The sequence below is a fragment of the Taudactylus pleione genome, unplaced genomic scaffold (genome assembly GCF_031769625.1).
Source record: "Taudactylus pleione unplaced genomic scaffold, aTauple2 ptg001463l, whole genome shotgun sequence".
Lineage (NCBI taxonomy): Eukaryota > Metazoa > Chordata > Amphibia > Anura > Myobatrachidae > Taudactylus > Taudactylus pleione.
This window is the reverse complement of record NW_028285861.1, coordinates 670,001-695,479: the sequence shown is the minus strand read 5'-3', so window position 1 is coordinate 695,479 and position 25,479 is coordinate 670,001. Positions and strand designations below refer to the sequence as shown.

General features: G+C 49.0%; 1 protein-coding gene across 4 annotated transcripts in view; it reads left to right on the top strand.

The window, feature by feature from the left end:
- SETD1A (SET domain containing 1A, histone lysine methyltransferase) overlaps positions 1-25,479 on the top strand; it is a 48,491-nt gene that overhangs the window by 22,576 nt on the left and 436 nt on the right. For all 4 annotated transcript variants that reach the window (XM_088463827.1, XM_088463830.1, XM_088463828.1 and 1 more), the window contains exons 8-19: positions 5,871-6,677; positions 6,765-6,932; positions 7,228-7,312; positions 7,395-7,540; positions 7,822-7,867; positions 8,347-8,622; positions 12,041-13,342; positions 14,151-14,320; positions 14,881-14,991; positions 15,526-15,645; positions 23,196-23,333; positions 23,502-25,479. The exon at positions 23,502-25,479 is cut by the window's right edge and continues 436 nt beyond it. In XM_088463827.1, coding sequence (XP_088319953.1) covers positions 5,871-6,677; positions 6,765-6,932; positions 7,228-7,312; positions 7,395-7,540; positions 7,822-7,867; positions 8,347-8,622; positions 12,041-13,342; positions 14,151-14,320; positions 14,881-14,991; positions 15,526-15,645; positions 23,196-23,333; positions 23,502-23,675 — 3,543 coding nt within the window. In that variant the 3' untranslated portion in view covers positions 23,676-25,479. The remainder of the gene's footprint in view (positions 1-5,870; positions 6,678-6,764; positions 6,933-7,227; positions 7,313-7,394; positions 7,541-7,821; positions 7,868-8,346; positions 8,623-12,040; positions 13,343-14,150; positions 14,321-14,880; positions 14,992-15,525; positions 15,646-23,195; positions 23,334-23,501) is intronic.

Genomic DNA, 25,479 nt, shown 5'->3' with positions numbered 1-25,479 from the left:
CGAGCAGACCCTCTACACTCACGTGCTTCTCCTTCCCTTACTCACACTCATACTGTCCTATGCTCCTAACTCCCCACAGCAACACCTAACACTTGGTGGCTTACGCCCAGCTGCCTAAGTGTTATGATCGCTAATGCAGTAATGTTAATATACCATTGTTCTGTACTGTAAGTCATGGTTTTCTTGTGTGCTCATTTATAAGACGCTGTGGAAACCTTGTGGCTCTATATAAATAAAGGATGATGGTAATAACTCATCACTGCCATTAGTCAGTTTTGGGAGATGACGCGTGTATTAAGGAGAGCGATCGCTGTGTCTTGCTGATTATTATGGATATGTTTGTTAGACGTGTGTAACAGGATTATGGGTACAGGTGGAAGTGACAAATTAAGGACATTTCTGAGGACCCTTGCCACGTTAGGGGGCATTGTGTCTGGTTGTCCGCAGATGCCCGGGAGAGTCAGACCGGCTCAGTGTTTGCAGGATTGAGTTTGAAGTGGGGAGAGGACATGACAGATGAAATGGCAGAAAAGTCCTTCAGTAACGCGACCAGCGCAGCTGGCGAGAGATCTGGAGTGGAGGCATATTTAGATGATACTGAAATAGATGGAGGAGAAACTCAATATGTCTCCAGCCCTTATATAAAACAATGGTCCCGATTCAGAGACTTGCGTTAATGCAATCGCAGCTGCAATTTTTGTTTTTCGAAAATACGCTAACGTCTTACGAAGCTTACCCCAGCATAGTGACGCCCACTGCGGCCTTCTCCTTTCCGTCCGACGACGTACAACAGCATAAACATCGGGAACATCGATGCAGATCCGGCAGTCACGCAGAGCGCTCTCATGCTGCGAATTTATGCACGCCCATGAAACCGCTTTTAAACGGTCGGACACGCCTGCGTTTGCCACCCTCCCATTACCTTCCCCAAATGCCGACTACCTGTCATTAACTCTGTGAGTGATTTCTCTGTGCCAGCGTAATCTAAAGCGAATCGCTACGGGTGCGCAGTGCGGCTTTCACGTATGTGTAACGGCTAACAATCGCTCAATCAGCGTAAATATCGCCATTGTGTACATCGCTGGATCAGGCCCAATGTGTGCTGGTGTAGAGAGGGGCTGTGCGGATACAAAGATCGGGCACCATCTGGCCGAGAGGGCGTAATGAACCCATACATTACTTTCTTGGATGACGATTGAGGTTCTCTGTAAGGTGACAGCGCAGTCTTACCTGAGACTTTATAACCATATTTCTGGTTACTTTGTGGATGAGATTATATGAACAACTCCTGTAGGAATTCTGTCCCGATTGGATGGTGCTTATAATCAGACTTAAAACTACCACTTGGCAGTGTTCTCCCCAGAAAATTATTCCAGCCGGGTGGTATAAAGAAGTAGCGGGGTGGTATAAAGAAGTAGCCGGGTGGGGGCCTTCCCAATAATAAAATGTTTTAAATCCAGACCTTATAATGATTTAAACTTGAAATAACATTTTTCTATATTAATTCTCCTCTTATTAGAGGCCCAGTTGTCTGATTATGAAAAGCTGCAAAGTCTGTAGGATCTGGTCCTTTTTATACAGCTCCCAGATACTGTCCCCACCTGCAGGCTCCCAAAGTACCGGGAGGTGCACCCGCAAACACCAGCCTGGGGAGAACACTGCCCTCCCTTACCAGGCCAGCCCGACAGGTCTCAGGCTGCTCCCCCACTGGGGGAGTCAGTCAGAAGTGCCCATTATGCAGTGCCCCCTGTAGTTATCCCCATATGCACAGTCCCCTGTATTTGTGCCCTTTATACAGTGCCCCCTATATTCCTTGCCCCCTGTAGTTTTCCCCTTTATGCATTGCCTCCTGTAGTGCCCCAAGACTGGCCCCTTATGCAGTCAGTGTTCTCTCTAGCTCCGGCAGCAGGCTGGGTGCCGGGGCTAGGGAGGGCACATCCGTGCGCGCGCCCCCTAAAAGGGGGTGTGGCCATTGAAAAGGGGGCGTGTCTATGAGGTGCGTCCCCTTTTCGTCACTCTTGGGGGCGTGCCCGGCACTTACGGACAAACCGGGCAGCCCCCAAGCGCTGCCGGCAGGGAGAATAGATGCCTGGCGTCTATTCTCCGGCGCTGACCGGGTCACCGCACCTTTCCCCACCCGTGGGACACTGCGACCCGCGGGTGAAGACGGCACCTGCAGGCTGTGAGGGCAGTGCGCTTTTTGCCCTCCTTCTGGAGGGCAGGGTACCGCGCCCCGCTAAAACAGCCTGGCGGGAACGCTATTCAGTGCCCCCGGACTAACCCCTTATGCAGTGCCCTCAGACTGGCCCCATATGCAGTGCCCCCAGATAGGGCCCAGCCCCAGCCCAGAACTTACCTTAATATGCTGCTCGGCACTCCCACTCCCGCTGCCTCACTCTGACTGAATCTAAATAGATCCAGCAGGCGCGCAGTGCATCACTGGGAATGCTTGCCTCTAAAGCGATCGGAGGCTTCTTTAGCCTCCGGTCGCTTCAGAGGCCAGCGTTCCACAGCAGGAGGGGGAGGGTGACCGGGAATGTGGCGGGGGGGGGGGGGGGTTGCTGGGCAGTAGGCTGTTTCTGCCGGGTGAGGTGATGCGCCCACAGAAAACAGCCTGGGGAGAACACTTGAGAATTGTTTTTTTTTTTTTTTGCTTTATTTCAGTTTTTCTATTTTATTTTTAACATTTTTATATTGTATAAATTTTTTTTTTTTTTATTAGTGGCCCCTATTTGGCTATGAAACAGTTCGTGACCATATAAAACACAAAAAGATTTCCTTTATAATATTGTGTGTGTGTGTGTGTATATGTATATATAATATATATATATATATATATATATATATATATATATATATATATGTGTTCTCCCCAGGCTGTTAGTTGCGGGCGCTACGCCTGGCAAGAAACTGTTACCGCCTTGCATTTCCACCCCCCCCCCCTCCCCGCCCCAGGTTTACATCATAAGGACTTTTGTCCAGGAATGATGATGTTTGTCCATGAAAGATGACGTTTTGCCTCTTTCTAAGATCCTATTTTTGGTGGGAAAAATCCGAACTTGGCGGGAAAATTCAAACCTATCTGAGCCTGCACATCCCTAATAAATAAATATATATAATATAAATAAAATATAACCTTTTGATTTTATTGGATGCCGTATGTTGTTAGCGCTGTGAATTATAGCTTCTGTTATATTCTGGTTGCGGCTTTGTGTGTGATTGCCATACATCTTTAAGATGCCTTATTGAGTGAGTAATAGCGCTGACTGTACTAATGAGTTAGTTACCTAGAGACAGATACAGGTGCTCCATGTTTGCGTTGGACCGCGGCACGCACACTGCACGGCCTGTTTCCTGTATAGGATCGGCGGTCTGGTGCGTGTGCGCGGACTTCGGGGTCTGGGACAGTGTTATTCCCTTGTTGGGGGACAGCTGATTTTGGAGACACTTACAGGGAATAACATTGCTCCTTTGGGCACCTGACAGGTTGTTATAATGTCCTGATTGTTCTATATGATCAGCGCTGATTCTGGTTACTTATTCCCTGAGAAGGGGACTGGTGTTAGCACTCTCTGCACTTTTGCTATTACCCCAAGTAGAGGCTCTCTATGTAGCAATTAAGCATGGTGTGTGTTATTTGTGTGATTTGGAGGGTGTGTTCCCAGAGGTGGTGCCGTATATATAGGGGACAGGGCGACGTGACTGGTATATCTTGACAAAGGTCCAACGACAGAACCAAAACATTGATCTATTGTATGATGGATTTTCATTGAATTGGTGTTGCTACATTATGCTTTTTTTTATGTATCTAGGGCTTGATTCAGAGCCGGACGCTATTTGCGGACGGTCGTTCAGGAAAAGGGGTGGCTATTCAAATGAACCGTTCGCTCTTTGCAGTCTGTTGACGCCTCCATGTCTGAACGAGCGAACAAAACTTGCGGTCGTTTTTCGGATAACTACGCCCCCTGGCCGCTCGCACCATACGTCATGTCCGCTATTTATTAGATTAATCGAGTACATCGACCAGCGTATGAACTGCTCGCTATTCTTGTGGTTGGTTTTTCCTACCACAATCTTGCGAGCAGTTCTGACTATAAAATAACCCAGTGACGTGGTCAATGACGCTGCTGTACTAATTATGCACACCCATAAAACGCCCGTTTTGACCTTTAAGCACGCCTGCGTTCTGATCTCCACTCCCCGTTTTCAAGCACCTTCCCCCGTTACCACCCACATACGCCTCATTCTGTCACTCAAAATAGCAGGCACTCGCTATTTAGCGAACAAATGATTTTCGGCCTCACTAACTGGTTCGCGCATGCGTATTAAAATCCGTACGCGTGCGCAGTTGGACAAACATCGCTCGGAACGAACGAGCGGCCACTTAGGAGCGGCTCTGAATCAGGCCCCTAGTGAGATCAGACTAGTGAAAGTTATTATCTGGTCGCTCTGGGTTACGCGACATGTATACTACTTAACATCACTGTATGATTTATGTATGAGGGTATATGGGGCTCTCGGACGTGTGTGTATAGGCAACACCTTCAGCTAAAGAAGGATATGCCGTAATAGTTAGACCAGACTCTAATAGAAGAGGATGTGTTGCTATTGGTGGGAACCCCTCTGAGCTCCTCCTCCTGTGGGGTCAGTTACTTTAGGGGGTCGCTCCTCGTACAGAATATGGCTTACATTAGCCACTCAGCTGACGTCTGTACTCTACAGGCCTGAAATTGGAGTTTTGTTGTCATTAATCTCAATAATGGAAAGACCTGGTGAGCGAGGGCGAAGTGTTGCATGTCTGATAGCTGCAAATTTTAGTGAAAACGTTTTGTTACTGTAGAGCAGGCGGTAGATGGTCCTCCCCGGGCTGTGTGCTCTGCCCGATTAGTCAGGTGCATAGGTCCCTGATCATCACACTGAGCACCCGACTCAATTCAACGCAAATTAAATAGCGCCAGGAGGGGGCTCCCTGAGCTATTCAATTCAGCGCGCTTCTAAGGATTTCTTCTCGCACCCCACCAGGGGTGCGAGCAGAAATCCGACAAAAGTACAGGCGTGATGCTGTTTTCTGCCCTTAGCACGGCAGAAACAGCATAGCGCTGGGCAGTTAACACGGAGAATACCCATTCTCGCGATTAAACACCCTGTTTAAGGCGGGAGAACAGGCATGTTCCGACCTAACAGCGCGCTGAATTGCATAGCTCCTGGAGTTCCCTCCCGGTGCTATTTAATTTGCGTTCAATTGAATTGAGCGATGAGCAGACCCAGCCGTTCATACAGAGAGGGGTATAAACCTGAGATTAGTAGACAATGGAAATGGTCTTATATCATGAGGAATTTGTCCTGGACTTACTGACCAATGGGACACGTGCTCAGAACGCAGGAGTAGCTTGCAGGTCAGATCATGTAATACTTACAGGTGTAGGTGAGACCTTCTCGAATACCTTCCAGGCCCATCTATAGAGCATTCTGCAATACAGTGTCAGGTTAGTGTATTTGGGGTCTTCCAGCCTTTTCATCTAAATAAAGTGATCTTATATGTAAGTTACTATGAACGCTGACTGTCTTTTTTTTTTTTGGTTGCTTTTGGCATGGGCACCCCAGGAATTGAGCAGGTTATGCCAGCGGTTCCCAAGCTTTGCCTTTTTACAATCCAGGTTTTAAGGCTATCAATGCTTGAGTCCAGATGGTTTAAATCAAGTTGGCTGATGTACTGATTAAGTCACCTCTGCCCAAGCATGGATATCCTTAAAACATGGACTGTAATGGTTGGAGTCTGGGAACCTCTGGGTTATTCCAAGGGAGTTTTTGGGAACTGAAAGCTGTTACTTAGCAGCGCTGTATTAATTCCAGTCTTTCCTCCTCCTCAGCTGTCATCTGGAGAGGACATGGAAATTTCTGATGAAGAAGTCGCCATCGAGATGCCCGCAGCCCCCGGCCCCCCTTTTGCTCTTCTGTCCCACTTAACAGGACCTGGGGGTAGCTTCGCCTCACAGCCCCTCCCGTCACCCCTGCTACCATTGCCCGCACCCCCCCATCACCAAGCCCCCAATTCATATCCACTCCTGCCCTCCACAGCTGCCAGAGGTCAACTTGGAGCACAGCCAGCCACCCCTCCGCCGCTCGACCCTTCATCCTCCTCCGCTGCATCGGCCCCCCATATCTATGACTTTGTGAACTCAATGGAGTTGGTGAACAGGCTCGGTAACCAATGGGGTGGGACATCCATGTCCTTCCAGATGCAGACCCAGATGCTCAGCCGCCTGCAGCAGAACAGACAAGGCAAAGGGCAGCCCTTCGAAGAACCCTATCTTCAGCCTTTGCTCCCCCACCCACTGCCCCACAGACCTCAGCAGCCGCACCCTCCGCCGCTCATGTCCGATCAGGTGTTTGGCGCGGCCTACCCCCACTTCCCTTGCCAGCAACCCCAACCCTTGTTACCACTACGGAACCTTCCTCCCAGGACAAACAGAGTGCTTGGTCAGGAGCCCCGGCCTTTAGGCTGGGATTTGGGAGGTGGGGTGGACCCACACGCAACCACTGTCATGAGCGTGCTGTCCGCGCTTATCCAGGAGATGAAGAGCACCATGCAGAGGGACTTGAATAAAAAGATGGTGGAGAATGTGGCATTCAAAACCTTTGACGAGTGGTGGGAGCGGAAAGAGGAGAAGGCTAAGGTAAGCAGACGAGGGGTGGAGACATCGAGTCCATTACCAGAGGAATGGGGTGGGGGACCGGCCAATGACTCTTCTTTCCTTCTCCAGCCTTTTCAGAGCATGCCGAAACCCCCTCCCCGAGAAGAAGACAAGGAGAAGATACGTCCTAAAGAGCCTGGGCTGCTTTCCTTGGTGGATTGGGCCAAGAGTGGAGGTGCTGAAGGTTTTGGATTTGGTACTGGGCTTCGGGAGGCTCTGCGACTTCCGTCTTTCAAGGTTAGAGACCAAAACGCTATTCATAGGGAGATGTGATATATTTTCTCCACACTCTCCAATGCCTATCGCAGGTCCTGTCAGGGTCTCTCGTGGGCCGCTATCGTCTGGCAACACGAGGGACAGTGTCGGGGGAAGTGGATAGTATAATGAGCTGTGCCGTATGGTAGGGATCTATGCGTGTGACCGAAAACTATTAGGATGCATGTCGCTGCACAGCCCGGATTCTGTGACATTGGCAGTGTACCGGGTACTTCCTGTGCAGTCTCCTGACTCTTCATTCTCCCCACCCCCACAGGTGAAGAGGAAGCAGCCGTCGGAGAGTGAAGACAGCGAGCAGAAGAGGCCCCGGCCTTCCACCCCAGCAGAAGAGGAAGAGGATGGTGAGTAATGGGAGAAGCTCCAGAATCTGTGATCTCCCCCCTTGTCCTCCGTCATTGAGTGACATGTACTTCTCCTCTGCAGAGCGAGAGAAGGAGACCCCGTCTGAGTCCCGTTCAGGAGCTAAGGCTACACAGCGGGAGGGCGAGAGATCCAAGCACAAACGCAGACACCCGTTCCACCTAGACAGCGAGGGCGAGGAAGCCTCTGAGGAGTCCGCATCTGATAAGGTGAGATTGACCTGACCACCGTGATGTGCGTACAGAGTGAGTAATCGTTGGGATGCAGTCGCCCTTCTGGCTACAAGGTCTGTTTCACACTTGGAAACCAGATGGCAGTGTTTGGAAATCAGCGTTGGCCACTTATCTACACGGCGATCATGACTCTGGTGTAAGCTCTGACGATGTTTTATGTAAGCGGCTGGCCGGTGCCACCAGTGCCGGTCACTCCGCGGTGCCGACAGCTTGTCCTGTGTCCTCCTTTACAACGTCTGCTATTGTGTCCTCAACAGGAGGACGACGACGATGAAATGAGCGCCAAGGATGAAGATTCGGAAGGTGAGACAGTACCACGTACTGGTGACCACGTGATGGGGTGGTGCTTTGAGCAGTCACACTTGTCTAGCATGTGCTGTAGGAGGTGTGTGCCCTTAATGTATAGGCAGCGGAACGGGAAGGGACTGTGGAGCCATTGGGTGCTCCTGTGTAACGAAGGTTCACCTGTAATATCTGACGGTCCATAAACGATGCATATAGTCTACAGCCGCTTGTATGAGAACGGTGACCGGGATGGAACATCCATTTGTGGTTTAATGAATGGGAGTCGCAAGTGACGCTCTGTGCCCGGGGCACGTTACCGCTCAGTGCATTTGTCTGATCCACGTGGTTGTGACAGATGGTGATTTGATCCGGCCTCATTGGCCGCCACTGAGAGAGAGGACATGCATTTAATGTGCCCAACCTGGCAGAGTCTGCGGTTTTACCGTTGTATGTGCCCATTATATTCATTACCGTGTTTTGTTGACCTTTTTGTCCAGATGAGACGCCTCTTGCGAAACTTTCCAACAAGATCGTGTCCGACGACAGCGACAGCTCCAGCGAGTCCGACAGCAGCAGCTCATCCTCTTCATCCTCATCCTCCTCTTCCTCATCCTCATCCTCCTCCTCTTCCTCATCGCCAGCCTCCTCTGACGATGAGGAAGATCAGGAGGATGCTCCTGAAACGCCCATAGTTGCTGAGCCTCTGAGGCCCCCCAGCCCTGCACCCCTACCCCTTGAGCTCCAACCTCTCCTAGAGAAAGAGGAGTCGCCCGGTAAGTCTTCCTTTCGTTCCGTGTGCAAACCAATGTTTTATTCTGTGGCTTTTCCTCTGGCGCCATAAACCAAAGTATTGACCATGGCCCTAAATTATGGCAAATAGTTTGTTGTCCAACAAAGTGTTGTATTCGGATCTGCAGATGTCCCTATTTCATGTTGGCCTCTAGTATTCTCCTTTCTGCCTCTGCTAAGCCCCAGACCCTCCAACATGACCCCCTTCCATCAGGTACACAATGCTCTGCTCCTGTATTTCCCACTTCATTTATGATTGCTGTCACCTGTGTTGAACTAATGAATTGATGAGAAGGGTGTTTGTAACAGGGGACAGCTATTTTCTTACATTTGGAGGTAATATTTTATTTTACGTAGTTTAAGAATTCCCCCCCACAAACGAAAACTTGCATTTACTGTCCACTCCTCTGGGGTCACCAATGGCTCCACGCTGTACTTTAAATTCTCAGACAGTTTGCAGCAGTCCCTCCCCACAAGATTGTTTTCATTTGCATGTCTGAGAAATTCACAGGTAAGTCAGGCTAAGATGTGATCAGAGAGGAGTGCAGCGTGGGACCATTACAGACACCCATCCATAGTCAGGCCAAGATGTGATCAGAGAGGAGTGCAGCGTGGGGCCTTTATAGCCACCCATCCAGAGTCAGGCCAAGATGTGATCAGAGAGAAGTGCAGCGTGCGGCCATTACAGACACCCATCCAGAGTCTGGCTAAGATGTGATCAGAGGGAAGTGCAGCGTGGGGCCTATAGAGCCACCCATCCATAGTCAGGCTAAGATGTGATCAGAGAGGAGTGCAGCGTGGGGCCTATAGAGCCACACATCCATAGTCAGGCTAAGATGTGATCAGAGAGGAGTGCAGCGTGGGGCCATTACAGACACCCATCCATAGTCAGGCCAAGATGTGATCAGAGAGGAGTGCAGCGTGGGGCCTTTATAGCCACCCATCCAGAGTCAGGCTAATATGTGATCAGAGAGGAGTGCAGCATGGGGCCTTTATAGCCACCCATCCAGAGTCAGGCCAAGATGTGATCAGAGAGGAGTGCAGCGTGTGGAGCCTTTATAGCCACCCATCCATAGTCAGGCTAAGATGTGATCAGGGAGGAGTGCAGCGTGGGGCCTATAGAGCCACCCATCCAGAGTCAGGCTAAGATGTGATCAGTGAGGAGTGGAGCCTATAGAGCCACACATCCATAGTCAGGCTAAGATGTGATCAGAGAGGAGTGCAGTGTGGGGCCATTAGACACCCATCCATAGTCAGGCTAAGATGTGATCAGAGAGGAGTGCAGTGTGGGGCCATTAGACACCCATCCATAGTCAGGCTAAGATGTGATCAGAGAGGAGTGCAGCGTGGGGCCATTAGACATCCATCCATAGTCAGGCTAAGATGTGATCAGAGAGGAGTGCAGCGTGGGGCCATTACAGACACCCATCCAGAGTCTGGCTAAGATGTGATCAGAGGGAAGTGCAGCGTGGGGCCTTTATAGCCACCCATCCAGAGTCTGGCCAAGATGTGATCAGAGAGGAGTGCAGCGTGGGGTCATTACAGACACCCATCCAGAGTCTGACTAAGATGTGATCAGAGAGGAGTGCAGCGTGGGGCCTATAGAGCCACACATCCATAGTCAAGCTAAGATGTGATCAGAGAGGAGTGCAGCATGTGGAGCCTTTATAGCCACCCATCCATAGTCAGGCTAAGATGTGATCAGGGAGGAGTGCAGCGTGGGGCCTATAGAGCCACCCATCCAGAGTCAGGCTAAGATGTGATCAGTGAGGAGTGCAGCGTGGGGCCTATAGAGCCACACATCCATAGTCAGGCTAAGATGTGATCAGAGAGGAGTGCAGTGTGGGGCCATTAGACACCCATCCATAGTCAGGCTAAGATGTGATCAGAGAGGAGTGCAGTGTGGGGCCATTAGACACCCATCCATAGTCAGGCTAAGATGTGATCAGAGAGGAGTGCAGCGTGGGGCCATTAGACACCCATCCATAGTCAGGCTAAGATGTGATCAGAGAGGAGTGCAGCGTGGGGCCATTACAGACACCCATCCAGAGTCTGGCTAAGATGTGATCAGAGGGAAGTGCAGCGTGGGGCCTTTATAGCCACCCATCCAGAGTCTGGCCAAGATGTGATCAGAGAGGAGTGCAGCGTGGGGTCATTACAGACACCCATCCAGAGTCTGGCTAAGATGTGATCAGAGAGGAGTGCAGCGTGGGGCCTATAGAGCCACACATCCATAGTCAAGCTAAGATGTGATCAGAGAGGAGTGCAGCGTGTGGAGCCTTTATAGCCACCCATCCATAGTCAGGCTAAGATGTGATCAGGGAGGAGTGCAGCGTGGGGCCTATAGAGCCACCCATCCAGAGTCAGGCTAAGATGTGATCAGTGAGGAGTGCAGCGTGGGGCCTATAGAGCCACACATCCATAGTCAGGCTAAGATGTGATCAGAGAGGAGTGCAGCGTGGGGCCATTACAGACACCCATCCAGAGTCTGGCTAAGATGTGATCAGAGGGAAGTGCAGCGTGGGGCCTTTATAGCCACCCATCCAGAGTCTGGCCAAGATGTGATCAGAGAGGAGTGCAGCGTGGGGTCATTACAGACACCCATCCAGAGTCTGGCTAAGATGTGATCAGGGAGGAGTGCAGCGTGGGGCCATTACAGATACCCATCCATAGTCAGGCTAAGATGTGATCAGGGAGGAGTGCAGCGTGGGGCCTATAGAGCCACCCATCCATAGTCAGGCTAAGATGTGATCAGAGAGGAGTGTAGCGTGGGGCCATTACAGACACCCATCCAGAGTCTGGCTAAGATGTGATCAGAGGGAAGTGCAGCGTGGGGCCTTTATAGCCACCCATCCAGAGTCTGGCCAAGATGTGATCAGAGAGGAGTGCAGCGTGGGGTCATTACAGACACCCATCCAGAGTCTGGCTAAGATGTGATCAGGGAGGAGTGCAGCGTGGGGCCATTAGACACCCATCCATAGGGAGTTATCATTTAAATACAGTTGTTGTTGTTGTTAATAATAGTCTATATAGCTGGAGTATTCAACCTGCATCCCAGCATGCTCTGCCGCAGTTTTTAGCATGCCCTCAGCAAAACTGGCAGGACATGCTGTTATGTGTAGTTCCACAATAGCTTCGGTGCCGAGTATTGAATGCCCCTACTAAAAAGTGTCAATGTATTACACAGCCCTGTCCTCTGTACAGGGCTGTACATTTGTATCAGTCCCTGCTTTGGTGTCTCCATACCCTACGACTGATACATTGAGTGGGGCAGAAAATCATCGGGATCTCCCAGATGCTGCCAGTAGCACAATTGTCCCAGGGCAAACGCTGAATAATTCCGGTGTAATTTTGCACTTTCTTCTATTCCATTAATCCATCCTTTTGCCTCTAATTTTGCAGATGAGCCTCCTACCCTCGCAGTAACGGAGGAGCCTTCCGTAGAAGCCTCACCTCTGGTGCCCCCTCCGCCTACTCCCCTGACACCTCCCAAGCCATGCGCACCTTCCTCTCCACCGCTGCCGCTTCTCCCTCCTCCCAAGAAGAGACGTAAAACAGTCTCCTTTCTTCTCACTCCAGAAGAGGAGCCTGAGCCTACTGAAATCAAATCCCCAAATCATCTGGTGCCGGGGAATATTACTCCTGAAGTCCCACAGGTCGCCCAACAGGAGCCCTGCCTGGAACCTGCTCTGCCTGTGGACGAGACTCCTCTTTCTTTACCGAAAGCTCCTTCACCTGTACAGCCGACTGAGATTCTCCAAAGCTCAAAACCAGAAGCCGAGCTGCCCCCGACCCCTGCCAAAGAACCTCAGAAGAAACAGCTGGAACCGATGACTGTATTAAATCTTCCATGGGACCATGCGTGTCTGGTGAAGTCCTACCCACCCCGTGTAGGACAAGAGGAAAGTATACAAGATGATGGAGAGGAGACCTTGGAAGATGAGTATGATCGTGTGGAGGAGGAAAGGGTGGTAACTCTTCCAGAGCCACCACCAAAGCCAGAAACTCCACTTGCTGTTGTGCATGAGCCTTGCGAGCCGGAAAGGACAGAGCCGGTGGAAGACGTCCTTTTCGTCTTTGTCCGGCAGATCTTACTGGAGCACAGTTATGCCTCTATTCCTGCCGCTTACAAGCTACCCTCCAAGAGGCAACGGGGAGCCTCCGTGGATTTGGAAAAGCCCAGCGAGATCCTACATATAGACCTCAGACAGCCTGTTCTAGAGGCCCCGGAGGAAGTTGTGTGTGTAGGGGGCAGCTTACTGCCAGGCCTGGAGGGCGATACAGGGCTTTTGGAAGTTGGGGACATGCAGTTGACATCTCCCAGGAAATCAGAGGAGGCCATGGCTAAAGTGACTCACGAGGACTTCAGGAGTAAAAACCGGAGACTGCAACAAGTTAAGGAGGAGTCTGAGCCTGGGGAGGTCACATCAGAAGAGGAGGAGGAAGAAGAGGAGGAGGAGGAAGAGTTATGGGTGAGCACACGGCAGCTGAGGTCCCACAAGAATCGTCGTTCTGTAATACCCTATACCCTGCCGAAGTACGATATTCGCAGCGAGTTCGAGCAGATGACCGTTCTATACGACATATGGAATTCCGGGCTGGATACAGAAGACTTGGTCTTCCTAAAGGAAACTTATGAGAGGCTCCTACAAGAAGACCATAGTACAGACTGGCTAAACGACACCCACTGGGTCCCCCATACTAATATCCTTTTTATGGCTGAGGGAAAGGTTAAGGGGGGAGGGGTATTTAGCTATATAAGGGGAATGATCACTTGTTTGGCGTATAAGTGCTTTTATGTAAGGCGTTTAGCTGATGGGAAATCACTTAGTATACAACAATAAAAAGAGCACCACCTAGAGGCTGGAGGCAACATAACGAGAGAAGGATAAAATTACGACTATTATTATAATGAATTCGGTCACATATGTATGTTTTGAAATGTATTCTGTAAGCTAAATCATCATTATTATCTAAACAGCATCCATGTATTACAAGTTGACACAAGGATCATCATATATATTACGGTTTTACTGAATATCTTACAGACTTTGACATTGTATTGTGCTTTTGCTCTGCTTTGGAGGGCGGCTGAGTGGTTGCGATGCCCTGCAGTGGGATTGCTGACGGAGTGGCGCAGTGTGCCGGAATATACCATCCCCAAAAAATAACTCTAAAAGCCTGCAAAGTTTTTGCCTTCAAGTCCTAGCTTGCAAAGAACACGTACATTTTTGGTATATTCTAGAACTACCTGCAGGGTCTTGCATATGTGTGAGTATATATGTATATGTATATATATATATATATATATAATATATTAGTGTGTGTCCCGGAGCGGAGGGGGCATCTTCCTTGTCAAAGTTACCTGTGTTATAGTCCATTGGGTGGTACATAGGGGCCCTTACAAATTTTTGCTATAGGGCCTTCAAATACCTAGTTACGCCCCTGTGTAGAGCACGTATGTGTGCGCGCGCGCGCTGAATGAGGCTGTTATTCCTTAACACCATCTCACTCACCAACATTGCGGATCCCAAACGACGGAAGAACCGCCAGGACGGGCTACGTGAGCACCAGACCGGTTGTGCTCGGAGCGAGGGCTACTACGTCATCAGCAAGAAGGACAAAGACAAGTACTTGGATGTGATCCCAGTGTCTGTACAGGAGCTAGACATGGACACACAGGTCTGTCCGTCCTGCCTGGTCACATTCATTTATCACACAGGAAGACTTAGTAGTAGTATACAAAGCACATAGAGCTGACCGTCTAAAGTGAGGAGGAACGAGGAGACTAGTCACTAGAGGGTTAGGTTATCTGATGGAGAGAAAGATTTGAGGCAGCGACTAGAGGCCTTGGAGGCTCCGAGCAGCTGGTGGGGTGATGATGAAGGTTTCAGGTTATTGGTGCAGCCTATTGGCCTGAGGGAGAAAGGGAGCTCAGAGAGGGGGTGATAATTGATAGGGGGGCAGCTGTAGTATGGGGAGTATGTGGGGAGGAGAAGCAAGGAGTGGTGAGACTGCTGTATGTACAAATTAGGATTTTGAACCCTATCCTGTTTGTGATAGGGAGCTAGTGTGTGGGGACTGGGTAATGGGAGGAAAGTTGGTGTATGGGTTGAGCTGCAGTAGGAGTAGGAGATTGGAGTGAGCCCATTCTGTTGCAGTAGTCCTGCCGGTAGATGATTAGAGCATTCTCCTTTCTCTTCCCTGCTGTGCAGACTTTATAATACACATTCCTCTTACAGGGAACTAACCGGGTGCTGTCTGAACGTCGCTCAGAGCAGAGACGTCTGCTCAGTGCCATTGGCTCATTCTCCTTGCTGGACAGCGACCTGCTAAAACTCAACCAACTCAAGGTAAGGATCTGTTGTAATCTCAGCTGCAGAACACAAGAGGGCAGTAACGAGCACTGTTCCTACACCTGTTGTAGATCACATTTACAGATGTGTCCTCATACACCTAGGTGGCACGAAAAGCCCGGCGCGGTTCCCATGCTGCGCATTGCTTCCTCAGCTTTGCTTTTTCCACAGTCTTGCGTCTTAGTTCGCAAATAGTGTGCTAGGTATTTTGACGTAAAGGAGTTGGTATAGAGACGCAGATTAACCAGAATGACGCATGGCGCGGGTCACTTGCGTCGGACTGGCCTTGTGCTTTTTCCTCACCCTTACTTTGCATCTTTAGCTCACAAACAGTGCACTAGGTGCTCAGGATTAGTGTTTTGGCGCAGCTAAGTAGTACCGTCTGTGGTGCGGTGTACGGGGCTGTTTGGCGCGATCTGGTAGTGGGTGGACACATCTGTTTTGCTATAGCAGCTATCGCCACTGAATGGGGCGTCATGTGTTAGCCATGCGAATACGCTGGTCGTGATTGTGACTATTCTCTCCTCGCAGTTCCGTAAGAAGAAGCTTAGATTCGGCCGCAGTCGCATTCACGAGTGGGGTCTCTTCGCTATGGAGCCCATTGCTGCAGATGAGATGGTGATAGAATATGTCGGACAGAACATACGGCAGGTGAGACCCATGCTCCGTTTCTCCACTAGATGGCACTGCTCTTTTCTTCCTACGAGTTTTTTTAATGAGATTTTATCTGATTGTGTATTAAGGTATGTAACATGACATCTAGCCATAGTATATGACCACTGTCCATGATAAGCTAGTCACTGGTCTCCTGATGACCTTTCACCTTGGCAGCGTCCGCAGTGATAGTTATCCCACAAATATGAAAAGGAAAGAGGCCGATGTTTTAATGTGATCAGCTACTGAGAGATGACCTCTCACCACCTGCGTGACCGATCTTACATAGACCGATTTCAGAGCCTGTGTCTGCCTGTTCTGGAGCCGGCTCCCTGGTACAGCCTTCGCTTCCAGTATCGTTTGATTCAAGGTTTCTGCAGTATGATTGGAAGCAGAACTCCAGGAAACCTGGTGATGTCATTGTGACGTCCGGGTCTGGCTACCACCAGGATGGTAGAGACTTGTAATGTCAGACCTGGTATATGGCACACTCCACCCATGGAATATGTGGTTAAGAGGTCTAATTGTCATCCTAAATTACCAACACGACCGGACAAAGGACTCCCCTCCCATGACCACCCGTTGCATTCCCCCGATTTGTGTTCTTTAAGGATTTAGGGCCAGTAAAAACAAAATAAACTTTTCTCTAAAAAGAACTTCCAAGAATAGGATTTTATCCTCATGTACGTAAGGGAGAAAACCCTCCAACCGCTATGTGTTGCCGCTGTGCGCAGTGTATCGCCATGTTTTCTTCATTGTAGAAATAGATACAAAATAATGTAGCTTAGGAAACTCCACCCAAATCTGAGTTTTCAGGCTTATGATAACTGTCTAGAGATTTATTTTGTGTGATTTATAAAGCACGCACCTATAATAACTTTATCCAGTAAGCGGGATCAGATTTGTATAGGTTCCAGTTTGTTCCCGTACCTTACAGGCTTTGAGATGCGGGATATTGTATGGTGCATTTGCTGTACTGTATGTAGTACATAGTGTGGCAAGATCAGAGTTTCCTGGGGTAAGCAGTTGCACTTGTGTACTACAACTTGGCTGCTGCATAACAAGTCCAGGGCTTTGGTACACGTAACTGCAGCTAGTTTTATTAGCAGCACAAAAAATAAACAAAACCTAAAATTAAATCCTGGCCTGTCTGGCTCTAACTAAACAAAATTATTCCCATTCTCAGAGTGGAATGATCTAATGTCCCTCTCACAAAACTGAAGTCTTAAGCAGAGCACTTACATTCAGTAATCACAGTGTCTCTCAACAGGCCTCTAACCTGTTCCCCAGGTAGTTAGAGACTGACGCACCCTTTATCAGCCTCTCACAGGTGGTCTGGCAATTAAGGCTGCTAATCGGCTTCTGTCTACCAGACAGAAGCTAAAAACCTTGGGACATGTATATCTGCCCTTGACAACCTTTCAAGTAAGAATGTGTAACTTGCTCTGCTAACATATCAGCTGTTTGCCCTTGCCAGACACCCTACTGTTGCTCATAGCAGGGGGTCTATCGCTAGCGGACTCTGGGACAGATTCATCTGTGTCCACTTTTCTGTTCGGGCGCAGCAGCCTACTTGCTAGCTAATCTGAGTGTATGCCAAACATGCTGCCCCGCCCATTGTCTTTCCATCCACAGCTGCAGTCCGTTCACACTTGTGGTCTCTGGCCATGTGAGTATGCCTTTTTGGGCGTATTCGCTAATTTCTTTCTGTGGTGCATGTGCAGAATGCTGAAATCCGCAAGATCCACCCAGAAACCCACTTGCACTTGACTCAGAATCGGACCCTCTGCGCCTCCTCAGCGCATATATTAGACCACTTGCCCAGTATATATAGACGTTTAGGAGCGTCCATACTGAATTATGATTCCTCGTTCAGATCTTTATAAGGACGGAGTATTGTTACTTTATAGTGGTGTTTCATGTCTACACGTGACAGATTAGCATTACACGCTGCCTTTGTGTGTGACCCCAGAGGGCAAGGACTGTGGGCAGTAAGAAAAGGAGACTTATGGTAAAGCTTACCTTCGTTAACTCTTTCTTCGAAGTCCATAGGGTCCACAGGGAGACAATGGGGTGTAGGTGGGACCTTGGAGGACACGACACCAACAGCAAAGCTTTTCAATCCCAGGATGCTCCGGTCCTTCCCCCTATACCCCGCCCACAGCCTGAGGGCAACTCAGTTTTGTTAATGAGCCCAAGGCAGAAGCAGGTTAGGAGAGAAGGAAGCCTGGTACACTGAAGAATCAGTCTCTCAGAGAAGGGAACAAGTGACCAAGAGAAGAAGCCCATAGAAGCCAGGTGCGTCAGGACGTGAGCCCTGTGGACCCTATGGACTTCGAAGAAAGAGTTAACAAAGGTAAGTTTACCATAACTCTCCTTTTTCTTCTTCAGGGTCCATAGGGCTCCACAGGGAGACATTGGGGATGTCCCAAAGCAGTTGTTCAAGGGCGGAAAAGCTCCTGACCTGATAGAAGAACCCTACGCCTGAAGGAAGCATCCTGAGAGGCAAATGTATCAAAGGCATAAAACCTAAGAAAGGTGTGGACAGACGACCAAGTGGCCGCCCTGCCTAGCTGTTCATCTGAAGCCGCGCCAGGCTGCCTACGAGGGACCCAGAGAGCGAGTAGAATGAGCAGATACTGTAGCCGGCACAGGAAGGCCAGACTGCGTGTAAGCCTGTGAGTAATGCGAATCCATCTGGACAGAGTCTGTTAGCTGGTCATCTTGTGGAATCCATATAGGACGAGGAGGGAGTCCGATTTCCTAATGGAAGTAGTACGGTCCACGTAGATCTTTAGAACACGGATCACATCCAAAGAGGCCTCACCTGATGAGAGGTCTGGTGATTGAAAGGCCGGAACCGAAATTTCCTCATTTAGGTGGAATCGAGAGACCACATTGGGAAGGAAGCCCGGGCGTGTTCAAAAAACAGTCCTGTCCCGATGAAGGATTATAAAGGGGGAGTGACATGAAAGCGCCCCTAAATCCGATACCATACGGGCAGATGCGATAGCCAGAAGAATCAGTCTTCACAGTGAGCCACTTGACTTGACAGGGGTTCGATTGGAGGTTTTTGAAGTGCTTGGAGCACTACTGCCAAATCCCATGGAGCCGCATGAGGGACATAGGGAGGCTGTATATGGAGACCACCTTGCAGGAGCCAGTCTGCGCTGGAACCAGATGGATAAAGCAGAGACGTGCACTTTCAGAGATGCCAGGCTGAGGCCTAGATCCATTCCAGCCTGAAGAAAGGCCAGAATTCTAGACACCTTTAAAAACTTGGGGGTCATAGTGTCTTGGAGCACACCATTGGAGAGATGTATGCCATATTCTGTGATAAATCCTGGCTGAGGCCAGTTTACGGGTCCTGAGCATGGTCTTGACCACAGAGCTGGAAAATCCCTTAGCCGTTAGGAGGGATGTCTCAAGAGCCAAGCCGTTAAAGACAGACGGGCCAGGCCCAGATGTAGACATGGACCCTGAGACAACAGGTCTACCCGTAGAGGAAGTTGAAGAGGAATGTCTATGGAGAGACGCTGAAGAACGGAGTACCAATAGCATCTTGGCCAAGCCGGAGCTATCAACAGGACTGTGCCCCCGATACTGCTTGAACTTCTGAAGAACTTGGGGAAGCTGGGATATTGGGGGAAAGAGGCATGCCAAATGTAAGATCCATTTCACTGACAATGCGTCCACGAAGGCTGCGTTGGCGTCCCTTGTCCTGCTTCCATATACTGGAAGTTTATTGTTGTGTCTCGAGGTCATGAGATCCACATCCGGCAGACCCCATTTGTCCACCAGGAGCTGAAAGACTTCTGGATGTAGAGACTACTCTCCTGCATGCACATCGTGACGGCTGAGGAAACCTGCTTCCCAATTTAGAACTCTTGAGATGAATACAGCGGAGATGACTGGGAGATGCCGTTTGGTCCATGTGAGAATGTGGGACACTTCTGCCATTGCTGCCTGACTTAGAGTGCCTCTTTGGTGATTGAGGTAGGTCACAGCCATGGCGTTGTGTGACTGTACTTGTACTGGCCTTCCCTCAAGAATATCCTGAGCCAGAGTGAGAGCTCTGTAGATGACTCGGGAAGTTCCAAGACATTGATTGGTAACTTTGCCTCGACTGGGGTCTAGCGGCCCTGGAAAGAGTGCTGGCCGGTCACTGCGCCCCGCCCCAGAGGCTTGCGTCCATGGTGAGGAGAGCCTAGTCCTGGATCCAGAAGGGGCGACCCTTGTCTAAATGGAATGCCTGTACCATTCTTAGAGAAGGTGTCAGGGAAGACTGTTTCCAATTGATCAGCCACCCGTGCGTTTGTTGAAAGGCAATGTGAGATATGTAGGATGATAGTTCCCTTGAAGCATCAAGGGGGAAAAGTCTTTTCTAGGGCCTCTGCCCAACTCTCAATGGCTTTTGCCACCCAGGCCGTAACCCTAGCAGGACCAGTAATAGCTCCAGTAAGAGAGTATATGGATTTGTGACAAGCTTCTATACGCCTATCTGTAGTCTCTGTCAAGGAGGTTGCATTATGGATAGGTAAGGTGGCATTCTTCACCAGACGTGTTACTTGAGAATCCACTGCTGGGGGAACTTCCCATTTAGTGCAATCAGCAGCTGGAAGAGGGTAAAAGGAACTTAAACTTTTTGGAATTTGAAACATTTTAACAAGCATATTCCAAGCTTCACTCATGTGAAGCTGGTCAGAGTGGGGGAACACTGGTAAATGACCTTTTGTCGTGTAAAAAGTGGTTGTTTTTTCTTAGGAGCGGGTTCATCTTCTATATGTAAAATAGATTTTTACATCTCTCACAAGAGCAGGCATATTTAATTTAGAGGGTGGCTGAGACGGAGTCAGAGTGAGAGAGGTCTGCGTCATCTGCCTACCCAGGTGATATATCCGAATCGGATAACTCTGTGGACTGGGAAGATAACATAGGTGGGTTTAGTAGGTAAAGGCTTTTCCTTTTGCAGCATTTGCTGAGAAACTGTAGAGGTATTCGCCAAACTCTGTACTGAGGTAGAGAGTATGTCTACCCTCGGGAGAGGCAAAGGATTTGCAGGGAGTACCTGCTGTGGCCATCCCACGGGTGGTGGGCTACTATAAGTGGTCCGCAATCTTTGTCAGTACCTGAGAAAAGGCCGCCCAGGGTGGGCCCTGAGGAGGAGACACCAGGGCTGAGTCTGTGCAACAGTTTGTACAAAAACAATCCTGAATGAGGTCCTCTGGGGCTAAGCAGGACTTACAAGACCCCAGAGTAGGAGCAGCAGCAGCATCAGGCTGCTTGTTGTTCTCTCCTCTGCCAGACATAGCCACAAGTGCAGTGAACACCCTGCTGTATGTGTAATATGGCACAGTGTAGTGTGCAACTACGCTATATAGTATGTGACAGCCCTCACAAATATATAGGAGATGTGAGGTACAATGAACCTCCTATACCTTAGTATGTCAGGGTAAATTAGAATAAAGTGAAAGCTGACAATATAGAAAGTAGAGATCAACGCCAGCGCAAGTCACGTACAAACGCAGAAAAGAACACTATCTGCTACTGACACAACAATCAACTACACAGACCTCAGAGGCTGGTAGGATATAGCGCTGTATAACCTGGCCCGTGGGAGAGGTATACAGGGAGACTGGACCCAGCATTCCCGGAGACCTGTGAAGCAGAAAATGGCTGCCTCGTGTCTCTGAGGGGGAGAGAGGGAGAAGCAGCTCAGGGAACGGCCAGACCGCAGTGGAATGGTGCCCTGAGTTGGGGAGGGGCTGCAGAGAGAGTTCCTTCTCCCCGTGCGGACGTTAACCATCGGGTCCTCTGGCCTCTAAATCTGCCTCTACGCCAATGTATTATATGCCCCGGTGGTCAAGTGGAGTCGTGGTTCACATCAGGGTTCACCAGGGTTCACATCCGCTCCTCCGGTCCGTCTACTGAGAGGCTAGATTGCGTAAAGACGCGGGCCCCCGCAAGAGGGGGTCCACCTTACCTGTCACCTGGATTCCGGTCTGGGGTCCTGGGCGCTTGCTAGCTAAGAGCCTAACTGGGAATACCTAGCCAGGGCTTGGTGTCACAGCGCTGCGGAGGGGTGATGGGGCGGCAGCACAGATGTTCAAGGGACAGTCTTTTTGCTGCTGCTCAGTTTAAAACACTAGAAATAAAATATAAATCCATAAAAATAAGCTTGGGCTGCTTGAATTAGCCCCACTGTTAAAAATGGTGACCCAGCTCCTGCCGGACACCGACAAAACTGAGTTGCCCTCAGGCTGTGGGCGGGCCATAGGGGGAAGGACCTGGGATTGAAAAGCTTTGCTGTTGGTGTCCGGTCTTCCAAGGTCCCACCTACACCCCATTGTCTCCCTGTGGAGCCCTATGGACCCTGAAGAAGAAATGCCTTTAAAATTTCCAAAAAAAACTATGGAGAGTCGTATATCTGGAGGCCAATCTGCACTGCGGTAATGGTCCGTGTTTCTGCATTCGGAAATTGCAGAGGTTTTTATTTTATTAAACCTTTTTTATTTTAAAGCAATGTTTTCTTACATTTGTAAAACTATTGGGAGAATACAATTGTTTTTGCCGACATTTCTGCTTGCTGCCTCCTGAGGTGGCAATCAGAAATGTGCGAAAAGCCCTAACCGGGACTTTAGATGGGTTTACGCGGCTAAAACCCAGTACTTTTGGGCGCGACATGCGCGTCTAAAACCGATTAATTTTGCCGCCTGATCTCCCATTACTTTAGCCATGAGATCGGGCGCGAAAATCACAATTGAATCGCCCCGTATATGTCTGTCGTCTTCTCCTTTTACACACCTTCAGTATTGCGACTATATGTTCATAGTAAAATTCCACTTACTAACTTTCTTAGCCGATTCATACCTAACTGTAATACAGGCATTGTTGGGTTAATGATAACTCAGTTCAGTGCTTTTGTAGCCTGATTTTAAGTTGGTATTTTCTGTAAGAGTCAGCCCCTGAGACAGATCTTGGTGGTAGCGTGCTACAAGTGTCGTATTGTGACAGGTGCCTTTCGAGAGGGAGGAAAATATAGTCTGTTGTGAATGTTTCTTGAAACAGATATTTACATTAATGTATTAAACAACTGCCATTATACAATGTCAGCCATAGGTCCCAATGTCATCACATATCAGTCATGTAAATCAGGCCCGGGGGCTATATAAGGCCCGCGGAATCATTTGGTCTTGCACTCTGAGCTTTTTTCTGCTAGCCTCATTTGGCTAGCAAGGTCCCTAGAATGGCACCCTGCAGCCAGAATCTATGCAGCAGTGCCGCCTGGAGCATCCTTAGGACGTTTCAGACGGTCACGCTGCTGCCCTTACAGCTCCCCGGAGCATCTTCAGGATGCTCCTGGCATTGCTGTAATCACTAGCGATTGTGTCCCCGCCCCTGTGTGACATCACCAGGCCCGCGAATAATGTTACATATATCAAAATGGCCTTCGGCAGAAAAAAGGTTCCCCACCCCTGATGTAAATGGAAAAATGCTTTTACACCTTTTGTAGGAATATTGTAACAATCTGATTATGACTCTTACAGGTGGTGGCTGACATGAGAGAGAAGCGATATTCCCAGGAAGGGATCGGTAGCAGCTATCTGTTCCGGGTTGACCAGGACACCATTATAGATGCCACCAAATACGGGAACCTGGCCCGATTTATAAACCACTGTTGCACGGTAAGAGGCGTGACTCCCAATCCGCCATATTCTCCACGTGGGGCTGTGGTTGTTTATTTGTGGAGACTGCAAATTATATTGTGGTTGTGTTTCTTTTCTATATTTCTCTCTGTATTTGACTTCATTTTGAACATGTTCCTCTTCTTTCTTTTTTCCTTCATATTACAGCCCAACTGTTACGCCAAAGTGATCACGATCGAGTCCCAAAAGAAAATTGTAATTTACTCTAAGCAAGCAATAGGAGTGAATGAGGAGATAACGTATGACTACAAATTCCCCATCGAGGAGAACAAGATTCCCTGTTTATGTGGGACTGAGAACTGCCGGGGCACCTTGAATTAACCACGTGCCTTTTGCCAGCTCCAGTCATCGGCACTGCTTACGGTGGTCAAAACAAATTGGTGAATGGAATGGGCCAAGTTCTCATTTCCGGAGCCCATGGAGAAGGAAACGGGCCTGTAAAGTGTAAATGGGGAGTTTGTGGCTTTTGTTGGTGCCCATTGCGGTGCCTGGTACAAGGATAGTGACAGTCTCTTTTCATGATATTTAGATTTTTATTTTTCCCTATTTGCTTTCTCTGTTTCTGAGAAATTAGTGGCCTGGCCTTTTAACGGCACTTTAAAATGGCGCCAATTAGCCAAAACATGACAGCGTTTATCCTGAGCTCTGCTTGTGACAGTCTCCCCGCTCAATTTGTTCAGTCACACAGGGTGTAATTATATATATATATATAAATGTTCATTTTTTTAAATTTTATTTTTCCTAGCCATTTTAACTGGCCTATTTTTTTTTTTTTTTTATATATATTTTAGTCATGTGTTTTTTTTATTCCTTTCTGGGAGTATGTTATTTATACAGGGTGGCGGCCAAGAACTTGGGCTCCTCCCACCCCTACCCCATTGACTACAGCTGAAATAGTTCCAGGGTTCTTGAGCTGAAACACCACAACAATCTAGAACCCTTAAATGAAGCTGTGCACCGCCTGCACCCTTTCCAGCATATGCAGTCCTGGGGGGGTGAACCTTTCTACCTTCCGCATATCCATTATCAGGACAAGGACTGTGTAACGCACAAGCCGACCTTCGATGAGGAGATTTCATTGGCTGCCTGAGGGATCTACGGTCTTTCCCATGGATGGGGGCTCATTCTCCTCCTGACAGAGTGAATAAGATTGGCCCCGCAAGTCTCTTTGTTGTGCACCAGTGTGGCCCCTCATACCTGTATATACAAGCACACTACGCTATGTTCATATGTATATAAAGCTGACTGCGAAATCTGCAATGACCCAGAGACTGGTCATCCGTGACATTGCGGTGGTGAAACGGACCACGGAAAGCCACCCTGACTGGCCCACCCCCCACTGCCATTCCTCACACCGTTATGCCTGCACTGCAATATATAATGATACCAGGTGTCTCCTCTGGTGTATCTTGCTTGGTAGATTTTGTGAAGCTCTTCCCTGTCCTTGTTTGAGTATTCAGGCCCCAATCATGTCCTGCTCTTAGGTCACTATTAATAGCCAACTCATGTCCTATGTTGTTTTAATTCTTACCACTTGAAAAGAAGCTTTTGGGCCCTAACTGTTAATTTATTCGATAACTTTTAAAAAAAAAAATTGAAGCTTTTACCCGTCCAGTCAGGCGTCCTGCGTAAACAGGGGCTAGCGGGTCACTAGGACCCTCCACTCGATTTTTATTTTGTCTCCATTATTAAAGACCAGGCTGCCCTTTTTAACATTTCCTGAAAATGTCTATTTTAGCAAGTTTAGAAACACAACGTGCAAGCAGACATTACACGTGCTCTTATATTCCCGTACACAGCGACACGTGTGTGCGCGCGTCTATCAGTGATCTGAGTTCCTGTGACGCTGTCTACATACATTTCTTTATTCCTTCCATTTTTGCAGTCGCCTCGGTGGAGCGGACACGGTGTCTTGTGCAAGGGAGGTGGGGGGCGGGGTGGGTCTTCAACTATGGAGGTAGATCAGGTTAGGCAGGGATCTGTGAGGAATGGGGGGTGTCAGGCCTGAGAAAGTTGTATATTCTGTATATTAACTGCTTTGTTTCTTGTAGAAACACGAGTTTATTACCTATACTATCCTGTGTGTGTCTGTTTCTGTTGGGGATCGGTTGGGGATGAGTCCTGT